The sequence below is a fragment of the Neolamprologus multifasciatus genome, chromosome 5 (genome assembly GCF_963576455.1).
Source record: "Neolamprologus multifasciatus chromosome 5, fNeoMul1.2, whole genome shotgun sequence".
NCBI lineage: Eukaryota > Metazoa > Chordata > Actinopteri > Cichliformes > Cichlidae > Neolamprologus > Neolamprologus multifasciatus.
The window spans coordinates 21,701,876-21,714,210 of NC_140443.1; the positions used below are offsets into that span (position 1 = coordinate 21,701,876).

Below are 12,335 nucleotides of genomic sequence, written 5' to 3' on the forward strand. Positions count from 1 at the left end.
TCAGATGGACTAGACTGGACCGTTTGGCAGGTTACTTCATATCAAACCACATGTTTGATATTCCTATAGTAAATCTTTACAGTCCAGCAGGTTTTGAAAACAGAATAAGGAGATAACGATGTAGTTCAAATTAGACTATACAGGAAATAGGGCATTTCATTTACAGTGGCATACACAAAGGGCAAGTTAATACATTTACTCAAATATTGTCAGGTACTTAGCCTTGAATACACTGAATAGTGACTTTCTAATCCACATCTACTCATTATCAGTGTATATTAATGCCTGCAAAGGGGATATTTGTCTCTTTCAATACATTTCATACATTTTGCAAGAAATTTAATAGTATGAAATTTTATTAACTTTAATAACATGTCCATACTTGATCTTTTCATTCATACATATAAAGTTTATTTCTAATGAGCAACTATGTAGCAGATTTTGCATTGTCATTGGGCTAAAAACAAAGAACCAGAACGGTTGAAAATAGAGATGAAAAATAATGGAAATGAATGACTTGTTGTGGGATTGCCTTGAATAGCAGCATTTCATCAGCAAGATGCAATTTACAACTTGACTGAACTAAAGACACTTTCACCAGGATATGTGTCACAGCTGACCTTTAGCAGTTCACACAGGAGTCAATCTTGACCTCTGCTTTTAAACACAACGTGTACTATAAGTTCTCTTCCAACTGAAGGACTTTAACCTTTTTGATTTCAGATCAAAAGCAATTTTTCTAAAAGGCACTTTGATAAATCACCTGCATTTATATTTGCCTCCAATTCTTTTCATCCAGCTTACACATTAACATTTAACACTCAGTGCATGCAGTTAGCCATCACTTCAAACGACATGAGCGACAGCCCTAATAAAACCTACATACTGTGTAATTCAGTAGTGTCAAACTCCAGACCTCGAGGGCCAGTGTCCTGGAGGTTTTAGATAACACCCTGGGTCAACACACCTGAATGAAATGATTAGTTCATTACCAGGCTTCTAGACAACTGCAAGACATGTTGCGGTAATTTAGCCATTTGAATCAGCTGTGTTGGATCAAGGACACATCTAACACCTGTAGGACACCGGCCCTTAAGGCCTGGAGTTCGACACCTGTGGTGTAATTCATTTCAAGTACAAGTCAGTCAACCTAGCCTTACTTTATAACATAAAAATCAAGAGGTTTAAACTGGTGGTAATTTAACAGTGTTCATTTATTGTTCAAAACACCACAAACAATTGTACAGAAACAAGATGCATTATGGTCCATGAACAACGCAGCTGCAGTCATGTTCTTCTCCAGCATCTTCACCATCTTCCAGTAAGACCGTCACAGCGGGCTTCGTGAAAAGCGTGGTCATCTGAAATCAGGGGAGTTTAGGCCTTTAATTTCGTTGATGGAACCGCCGAGCAATCCCCCTTCGTCCGCGTGTCAGTCACCTGGAGAGGCTCAGACGTGATCACAGCTGGCAGGCAGGAGGAGGGGCTTACTTTGACCTCTGCCTCATCTTTCTCCTTTTACGCTTCAGCCTGTTGGAAATCAACAGCAGCTGTCAGTAAAAGGCTCAATAGCACAAGGACTAAGATAGTAACAAAAATTGTTTAAAATTTTGTTAAACTATAATTCAGTAATACTAGTTATTGAGATTATGACCAAAACTGGACAGCCCTGTGATGCACATCAATATCGGACCAATCATGTAAATTTCCCTTCAGCTGTTTAGGACAGGACAGGAGTGTTTTCTTTTTAATGATTTTCATCACCACCTAGACCAAGTGAGTTTGTGATTACATTGACGTGTATTCATTTATTCATTCTGTAAACCTTTGTAACAGTGTTCCCTCAGTTACAAACCTGTATATCTTTAAATTAAACACTGACACTGTACAAACTTGGCTGAAAACTGAATTTCAGTTATTGGAGTATGCTGCTCAGGAACTATATAACCCAGGTCATTTTCAGTAGATCTAATTTTCCCTGCATCCAATTGAAACATAGGGACAAACAATTGTAAACATTTGAACAAGCCCAACCTAACATACTTTACAGTTTAAGCTCAATTATATCCACTAAATTTAAAATAAAACAAAAAACAAAGGCTTGCTTCGTTATAAACCTAACTTTTCCAAAGCCTAAACAATTGTGTTTTCCAGCTGTCTAGCCTAAATTTAAGCAGCTTGGATTAGGGGGCTGACAAAGACATTTTCTTAATTTATCATGATGCTTACCTGCGCATACGCTTCTTCCTCCACTGAAAAAAGGGAGAAAAAGCACTGTCATTAAGAGTACATCAAGACCACATTTGCGCCACTACTTGGACAGCATGCTTACTGTGATGCAGACAGTTACAGGGCCTCAGAACATGCAGTACATGTTTGTACTAAAAAGCATTTCACAGTGGTGTTTGTCATGCTGCATGCAGATCTCAGTTTTCAAACACGCATGGCTGCCTGGGCTCAGCGAGCTACGGTGCCAACATTACAAGATGCCCCAAAGCAAAGGTTCTAGTAGCATTAGTATTTATACTACTATATGTAGCTAATGCCCTGTTATCACTTGAAATTCTATTCATATTTTAAGAAGCTGGGTAGCAGGGTATATTTAATGATATAAACACGAAGAGCTTAAGGAAGGAGCTAGCAGCATTAGCTGGCGCGGGAAAGGACACAAACAGCTGAAATACCGATATTGGTTTGTTATCTCACCTTGGCTCTCATCGTGTGGAGAGGTTTCTGTGAAAATGAAAACAATTAGTGATTAGTAAGAGTGGATGACCGGTTAAATTAGCAGATTAAATTGGATCCTGTTAGCGGGGAATGAACTCAACATACCTCAAAGCGAGAAGAGCAACGGAAAGAGGATGTGACGAAGAAAACGAGCGGCTTTTAAAAGTGTCGTGACGTCATGTTCAGGCGACAGCTGAAGCGCCTCAGCTCAACGGAAAATGTAGTCCAACTGTTCAAATCGACGTACGAGCGAGCCCGGTGATATTTTCCAACCACTTTTCCTGCTTTCTAAAGGCGATGACCTTCCGTTGAGCACAAATTAACCCTGCAGTCGAGTTGGTTTTATTGATTTTATGTTTCGTTAAGACTCGATTTTTTTAGTTTACATTATTAACACAAAATTACTTAATCAGTTGTTAAAGTCATAAATATTAATCATAGTAATTAATTATTAATTAATAATGCAATATGTGTGTGTGTGTGAATTGAAGAACCTGTTTTATCTCAATGTCCCTTTAGAAGTTCACCTGGATTTTTCATTCATTCCAGCTGTTTTCTAAGTATATTTTGAAAGTGTTTAAAAATTAATCTAATAACCAGTATATGTGTGTTTCTAAATCAAACCAAATTAACTTTAGATTAACATTGAGTTAAATAAAGGTGATTTAAGTGAATTTAAACATAGTTCTTGGTGCTAGACAGGCTGGTCTGAGTATTTAAGAAACTGTTGAACTACTGGGATTTTTCCACACAACCACTTCCAGGCCCTACAGAGAATGGTCCAAAAATATTCACAAATATCCAGTGAGCGGCATTTGCCTGGGGGAACATGTTCTGTTGATGTCAGAGGTCAGACTGCTTCAAGCTGACATGAAGGAAATAGTAACTCAAATAAACATTTGTTACAATCAAGGTCTGCAGAAGAGCAGTTCAAACCATGAAACAGACGGACTACAGCAGCAGAACCACACTTATTCCCACTCCTGTTAGCTAAGAACTGGAAACTGAGGTTACAATTTGCACAGACTCAACAAACATTAGAAACAGCAGACTGAAACAACATCATCTGATCTGATGGTTCTCGAATTCTGATGCAATATTCAGATGGCAGGGTCAGTACTTTGCATAAACAACACAAAAGCACAGCTTCGTTCTGTTGTGTATCAGCAGCTCAGGCTGCCTGTGGTGTAATGGCATGGTGGATATTTTCTTGGCACACTTCAGGCTCCTCAGTATCAGCAGAGCATTGTTTAAATACCACAGCCTACCTGAGTATTGTTTTTGACAATGTCCATCTTCTGACACCAGCTTCCAGAAGAATAACACATCATGATACAAAACTGTCTCAAACAGGATTCTTGAACAGTTTGTGTTTAGTTTCTGCTAATATCAGTATTTGCTTCATAGCTAAAAACAAACATTAAAAGACAAACAAAACGTCTAATTTTTGGACACAATCAGATGATCTTGATACTTTAGACTAGACATAATACAGCATTGCCCTGAAGAAATGATGAAAGACAGATGTGTATGAAAATGTTTTTTTATTTCATAGATGTAAAGGTCCATTGCCCACTGACTGAGCTACAAAGCAGGATTTTCCGATTTCCAACATATTTACCTGTTGACAAATGTGACCCAACATTATCCCAGATCTCAAAAATCAAACTCTGACCAGAGATGATCTGCATGGTCCAACTCCTCTGAAGACACCCAGAAGAGTTTACCTAAAACCTGATCAGCTTTAGCTGTCATGCTTCACGAGACAAATGATGTAGTAAAGCAAATCACTGATAGAAAAGTTTTTTTTTTTCCTTTTCCTGTCGTTAAACTGGAACATACAGTTATAGAGTTCTCTCTTTTCATAAAATTCAAGGGGAATGGCAGTAAATGTAGCAGTTTGTTCCCTTAGGTCAAGCTGATTACAACTTTGTTGCCTGTATACTTAAAAATATTTGCTCTTCTGCTAATTCTGTTATTGCTTTTAAAAATCTATTGTAAGTAAAACATCGTAGCTTTAGCGAAAAATGTACTCCGGTCATTATTATAGAAGAATAAACCTCCAATACATAAAATCTAAGTAAAAACCAATTTGTAAGCATGTCTGTGTTTCTCAGGTCCTGCAGTCAGATCATTTGTAGATTGTAACAATTAATGAGGGAGATAAAATTAAAATTTAACCCTTTACTGCATGGCGTGGTTAAGAAATGTCTTAATAATCAAGTGGATGAAAAATTAGCACTTAAAGTGAGCTTTAAAGGCGGCCAATCAAACCTCTGGATTTCCACATGAATGTAAAAGTCTGTTAACACATATAATCAGTTTTAAGTCTCCTGAAATGACTTTGTTGCCAAAGAGAAATGTGGCAAATCCCACACAACATGATATGACGCCTTAAACAAATATGATGCAAGTTTCTGTTGGTATAATTCACAAACCTTATGCCAGTTTTCTCCCATTAATGCCCACTTGTAAGCCCCAGTCCACTCAAAAATAAAGTTTTCAGCTGCCAACAATACAAGTGTGGAAAGGACTAATATATTGATAAATTTAAAAGAAAAATTAACATTCAGTAACAAATTTACTGAAACCATCTGTAAAGATTCTGTAGGATCCTCAGCGCTGTAACCCTCTTCATGAATGCAGTAAAGGGTTAATAATTCACACAGGAATGTCAAATATTCATCTGATGCCAATGCTCTTATGAATTGATCAGTTTAATTGGCTATACTGAGTTGAGAATGGGCAGCGAGTTCAGGGAAGTTTGTCATGTTTTCTCTTGCATTTCTTTGGAGTCTTGCATGTGTGGAAAGGCAGTTTTCATTCTGCGGCTTCTGTGTCCTCGGTCGGCTGTCCACTTGCGTTTTCTGCCGTTTTTGAGGCCTTAAAGATCAAACAAAATAAGTAAATCAGTAAAAGGAGGCATTGTTGTAGATTTTAGTCCCATCTTACCATATTCCAAAATTTGTTCGGAATGACCCGATTATGAGGGCTTATGATCTAGTTACCGACCTCGTTGCTTTTATGCACCCGCAACACCTTATGAAAGAATCCTATCATTTTAATTTTACATAAACGATTCAGATCCACAAAAGCTGAATGACATATATCATGACATTGTTATGTTGCCTAACAACCACATACCACCCATCAATTATGTACCCATAAAACCTTTTAAAAGCATTATATCCAGGGGTGCACATAAGTAGCCCGCAGGTGCGGATTCGCTGTCAAAATAAAAGACACACACCAGATAAGAAGTTGCAATGCGCGTTTGCATACATATTAAAAGGCACTGTTTTTGTCTGCTAGAGTGGGATTTTCACACCATATTCTGCACCACATCTCTGTGCGTTCATCATTTGTTGGAAGCCAGCTCACCTCTTGGCACCACTTTTCCGAGAATACGCGCTTCTTTTGCGGTTCGGACTCCTTCTGACATTTCTTTGAAGGTGGAGGAACACCAAAGTAATTGCTTAAAGGAGTTTGCTTCTTTGATATTTTTAAGAGTGCTAAACAAATGTCTGTCCTCCTCCAGAAGATCTTATGTACGCAAACGCGTGTTGCAACTTCTTTTCTGGTGCGTGTCTTTTGTTTTGACAGTGAATGCGCACCTCTTATGTGCACCCTGATTATATCATTTTCATTTCACAGCCAAAAGCGCTAACAGGCCAAACAATACCGCAGCATGAGCATACACGAGTCTTCCTTGAGTTCATCTCTGTCCACAAACTACTGCTAAACAATCAGGGCACTTACCACTTTAATTTCACAACAATAACATCTCAGTCAGCAAACACTAAATACAGTCATTTTTGATATTTCCAAACTGTGATGTTTACCATATCAATATCAAATCACACCATCTGAAACATTAACTTATGAAGTCAGGTTTAAATGCATTGGCATGTACTACTACTACTACTACTGATAATAAAATATTACCTTCTTTTTCTTTTTCTTCTGTGTTTTGCGGCTTGCAGAGCTCTGTAGTAAAGTCTAGAGAAGAGACAACACAGTTTGACATGATGCGAACAAGACGTTTAATGAAATTGACTTATTGTATATATATTTATTATTGTTATTATCATTCTTACCTTTAGCTCTGGATCCTGAACTTCATGCTCTGACTTGTACAGCTCTGGGTCTAAAGGTCCGTTGGTGATTCTGTGAGGCCCGTTGGCCATCAGCAGCACCGTGAACTTAAACTGAGCTACAAACTCTCCTGAGAACAGGATACAGGCGTAGGGTTAACAGCTTGTGAATAATTCAAACGTGTCTAGCAGAGAGCCAAGACGCTCACCCTCTTTCTCATGTAGCACACTGAAGGGCTGTAGCAACTCATGTTTGGCACACTCCACCACGCCGAGTCGGGCTTTGGCCTCATCCTCAAAAGCTCTGAATGAAAAATGGCTGTTAGCACCAACTCGCTGTCAGCTGGCTACAAGTAAAGTGTGGTGTTCCCACCTGAGAGTGAAGGGCATGGCATCGAAACGTCGCTCAACCTCACTGAAGAACGTACGAGAGGTCTTCATCTTTAAGCCGTACTGTTTACTCGGGTCCCTCTTATAAATCGTAGTCCTCAGACCCGAGTCTCTGGCCTAAAAGCAAATCGCATAGAACACAATACTTCAGTGCTGATTACTGGGAGCAGAATCATAACATTCATTCACAAACAAAGAAGAAAAACACCAAACCTTTCCTTCTCCAGTGCTGATTAACACATCCACAGCGTAGACTTCATGTACCTCAAACTCCGCCTTCTCATGGTCTTTTCTGACAATCAACAGAAAGAGCAGGCAGTCAAAACACATTGCGAGTGTCAGTTTTATTCCACAATACAAACAGTCCCACAAAAATCATTCCAGTTACTCAGGAGGATCTCCCTCTAAATATTTTTCATTCCAATGCAGCACAACTACCGCTGTTGACATCGGCACACAAGCAGAAAAGCTGCATTCTGGGGCGATGCCAATATTCAAAAATAATAACTTGGCCCATACCTACCCTGCACTGGACAGCAACACATTACATGAATATATATTTATGAAACTTTCTTTCTTTCTTTCTAATTCATGACTGAAAAAACTGTCACATAACCAGATTTTCTACAGTTGTACAAGAGTTAGCATCACAAAACAGATTTCTTTGGATTGCACTGGAAGGTGGATGAAGTTCAGCAGTGGGATTCTCCAAAACTGATCAAATTCAGTGGTGGGATAGCCTGAGCGAAAATGTTTGTGCAAGTTTGTCGTATGAGAGTCAAGCCTGAAGGACAAAATAATTTAAAGATCTTGGACTGTTTTCCGTCTTTACAGAGAACTTGGATTTATTTAAAAAAGTCACAAGGCCATGCAGTATTTTATTTATTTATTTATTTATTTTAAATCTTTTCAAATGACGTGGGCATTTGTTATGCACGGCTCAGTGTGCACATCTACCATCTGGTTATCATTTTTCTATCATCCATATTAAGCCTGCTCTTTCCTCTTGCATTCATCCCTAGCAAGCAGGCTCACTCACCCTCATATAAATTCAGAGGAGACAGAGCAGTCTCTTTTGTACGTGCGTTTGCTCCTTCAGTTGCTTTTAACAGTTTTGTTCATTATTACCTAAGCTGGGAGCTATCAGCAGCCCTGTTTCAGTTTTACTAGTTTATTAACATTATTTTTAGAAGATAAACCTGAATCCGAACCAGCCCACTGAGTGGTCGGTACTCTGTCTTCCTCCTCTTGTTTGTTTTTGCGTTGGCTCCAGTTCTTCTTATTTGTATTCGATCTTTGAAAGTAATTATTTTTGAATTATTAAAAGTGCCTGCAACTGCAGCAGCTTTGTGGCATCTTGTGTATGTTAGGTTCCTCTTTGATTTGGGAGACTAACATGCATGTTAGGTTAACTGACTGTTCTTAATTTTTTGTAGGTGTGAACACGTGTGTGAAAGTGTGTTTGTGTCTTTGTGATAGCTTCGTCATAGACTGGTGACTTTTTAAGGGTGTGCCCTGCCTCTCACACTGTTACAGCTAAGATAGGCTCCACCCAAACTATAACCCTGAATTGGACGAGTGGAAGAAAACTGAGGGTGATTTTGTCTTTAGTTCATATTTATTGCAAAGATGTACCTTTGCTGGTCTGTTGGGTTCTGGATGATGGTCTTCTCTCCATCTATGACATGTTGCTTTAGCTGATGAGACAGCATACCTTTAAAACAAAGAGATGGGCGGAATCCATAAGCTTAAAACATGAACTGTTTCCATGAAAACATTCCCATACATCTCATTAATCCCACACATCAACATCTTGTTATGTGAAGACAGACAGCACATTAAAATACAAAGGTTTTTATAGGAACTCACCCTCAATAGGTGTGCACTTGAACGACTGTGCGATCTTGTTCCAGGCTTCTGTCACTTGAGTGTTCTGAGGCAGAAAAAATTAATTACTTTCACATCCAAATTACATCTTTGTACGAGATAACAGTTAAAATACATGTGAAACTGCAAATAAGTTCACACCTAGTTTGTAGCAGAACTAGTCTATGATGGTATTCGAGCTATATTCGGACTAAAGAGTGGCAAAGCAGCACCACTGGAGCAAATTACACGTCCATTGATTTTCTTCCACTTATCAAAAATGCATAAAAAAGCAAGACCTGTGCCAAATTAATAATTACAGCAAGTCATTTAGATGTTTTGATGACCACAGCACACCCCTGCAGAGAATATTAGACCTGATCACAGCTGACGTGGAAAAGCCTCATGAAACACTCAAACGTACCTGGTTACCAGGTTTCACGAGGCGTAGCGCTGCTTCTGCGCACAGATGAGCTGCTTTGATCACATCAGCTTTCCGGCCTGTGACGGGGTTCTCCTGCATATAGAAAAACAAAAAAAGACGACTTCAGGACTCACATGAGATGATACAAAACTGTGACCAAGGTGTGATATGTACATGTGTCTGCTTTTTTTGTTTTTTCACCTTACTGGCTCCCACGATAAAGCTGTGAGCAACATTGGCGATGAAGCCATCAACATGAACTCCGAGATCGCTACACAAAATCAGAAGAAAAGGAAAAACGAAAGAATTAAATAACTGTAGGATATATATATAGATCATGCCTTTAGTTAAGTGCTACCCGGCTGTCAAATGTACTAGTACTGATGCAGGAAGCAATCAGATCAAATCTACTGGGAAGGACAAAAGATCGTTCCACTTTGGAAAATTAGCTTAGTGAGGACTACAATAATAAGAGAAGGTCAGACAAAAATACACAATTTAATCTGCAATAAATGGAAGCTATAACCCAAGGTGAGTTTATTTTTTGGCAGTAGATCAGCTGGAATATGGTGAAGGACTTATTATGAATTCAAGGCAACAGCATTACCGACTGTATTAAACTTTCCAGACGTGCCCAGCAAAGAGGTTAGCAAAGTGAGACACATTAAAAAAAAAAAAAAAAAAAAGTGTAAAAACCACATCACGACACTTGAAGAAACATCTTTACAACACTGAATATCCACACACAGCACAAAGACGTTACAGAGGACAAAGACATTAGTGGCAACGCAACAACTAAGATGAATCTACTTTCTTTTTCAAAGCCAAATGCTGCATTTGATAAGCGGATAAGATGGGCAGTAAAGCTAACATCCAGCATACCACCCGTTCTAAAAAGAAACCTTACTTGTCGTTTGCCACACAGCACACACAAGAGGCAAGACCATAGAGATGAAGGACACAATCGACAGCAAAGAGAAAGCGGAGCTATCACACAGAAAGTAGGGAGGACAATACATTGGGAGACTAGAGACACACGGGGAAAGGAGGGGGTAACATTATTGCAGAGCATGGTGCCTACATTTTGACCAGATCCCCATCTTTAAGTGTGTAGTCAGGGTCACTCTTCAGGGGAGAGAAGTGGCAAACACAGTTATTGACTGAGACGCTGGTAGGAAACGCAATGCCTAGAAGAGGGAGAAGAGAACCACCAAGTCTTCATTTGGAAATGATCCACAAATGTAATCAAGAAAGCCATACAAGAATGGAGTATGGAGGAGTATATCACTTAGAAGATCTACTCTGTCACCATGCTAGTTTTTAAAGCCCCTGCTGCTATTCGAGTTACTTGATGCTGTGCGAAATGACATAGAAAACACTGCCAACAGTTTGTTCTACTGGATCTAATTTCCTTGATGTGTCCACCTCAGAAAAAACAAACAAAAACAAACACAAAAACCCATAATGGGCAGATGCGGGCCTCACCTTTCTTCATTTCTTTTTCTTTCTTGAAGACCTTCCCGGTCTCCGCCATTATATAGGCGTCACCTTTTTCACAGAGGCTGAGCACTGACACCCCAGGTTTGGCTGCTTCCATGACAAGACGGAGAGCCTCTGGATGAGACAGGAGGGAAGTCAGGCAGGTTGATGCATTAGCTCACTATAAGTTTTTTTTCTGATCATGTTAGCAAATATAAACTGTGGTGGCCAGGATATGCATTTAATGTACTATGACGTAGTGCCACAGCAAATATGTCCCATCTCCTGACTGCACTAGTCACCCAAATAGATTAAATGGATAGATTTTAGTTTGTTTTTCATTACAGTATTAATCTGACCAAGTACCTCGACCTAATTAAACGCTTAAATTGTTAAATACAACCATACATCTTGTGCGATGTTTGAGATCTATAGAATGCAGGTGTTTCCTGTGTTTTCATCATATAATGGAGCAGTGATCATGAAACCACAAGGTGCTGGTCGTTAAATGCACAAAGAAGCCTTATGTGAATGATTTTAGAGCAACTTTCATGCTGTCGACTGACCATGAAAGTCAACTGTCATCATAAGCGTATTTTAAAAGAGCTTCAGCTCGTGACCGTTTACGTGACATTTACAGCCGAACACCGGTCACCATTCTAAGCTAGCTGGTTTGTTAGCATCCCACACTAGTTAGTGAGACAGACAGCTGCCTCTAAGAAACCCTATCGCTGCTGTTGGGTAACAATAGCAGAAAGCCGAGCAGTCGCTCAGTTATTCAGTTAAAAGCAGCTTTCAATCGACCCGGCTGCACCTGCTAGCTAGCTAGATGTGATAGCATATGTGTGCTTCGAATCTAAACCACATGGTTGCTGCTATAGGGAACCAACGTTAGCTGCTGTACGACAGGCCGAAAAGAGCAGGTCGTCACATCCAGTCACCGACAGTTACTCGCTGACATTAACTTACGGTTAGCGATGTCACCGCCCATCTTGTACTTGGTGACGACCAGATCCTCGGCTATAGTCTGTTCTTGCTCGTCGTCGGACATCTTGGCAGTGTAGTCTGAAGTCGCTAGTCGGCTCTGGACAGCGACAGTTCCCCTCGGCTCGGCTCGGCTCAGCTCTGACCGAAGCTGCTACCCCAAGCCCCTCCCACTTCACCCTGACGTAAAGCGACCCCAGCCCGCCGTTTAAACCATGGCTGTGAAACATCCAGCACGAGGGTCACGACCGGCTCGCCAAATGGTGTAAAAGCTAGTTTCTCTCAGTTTTTGGATAATAACTGTGGGGTTTTTTTTTTTTTGCTTCTAGCACCTTTTACACGATGTAACTGACTTCTCCCCCAGTTGGAGC

At 39.8% G+C, this 12,335-nt stretch overlaps 1 protein-coding gene across 1 annotated transcript; it reads right to left on the reverse strand.

The window, feature by feature from the left end:
• Positions 1 to 1,195: 1,195 nt before the first annotated feature.
• pa2g4a (proliferation-associated 2G4, a) lies at positions 1,196 to 12,146 on the reverse strand. Its single transcript, XM_085159359.1, has 16 exons — positions 11,950 to 12,146; positions 10,987 to 11,115; positions 10,583 to 10,688; positions 9,703 to 9,772; positions 9,502 to 9,594; positions 9,081 to 9,144; positions 8,847 to 8,925; positions 7,425 to 7,503; positions 7,195 to 7,328; positions 7,031 to 7,125; positions 6,825 to 6,952; positions 6,673 to 6,726; positions 2,833 to 5,610; positions 2,707 to 2,733; positions 2,230 to 2,252; positions 1,196 to 1,530 (listed from the first exon to the last, which is right to left on the reverse strand). Exons 1-13 carry the CDS (start codon positions 12,029 to 12,031, stop codon positions 5,548 to 5,550), a joined length of 1,176 nt encoding a protein of 391 aa, XP_085015485.1. The 5' UTR covers positions 12,032 to 12,146; the 3' UTR covers positions 1,196 to 1,530; positions 2,230 to 2,252; positions 2,707 to 2,733; positions 2,833 to 5,547.
• Between the last annotated feature and the right edge of the window lie 189 nt (positions 12,147 to 12,335).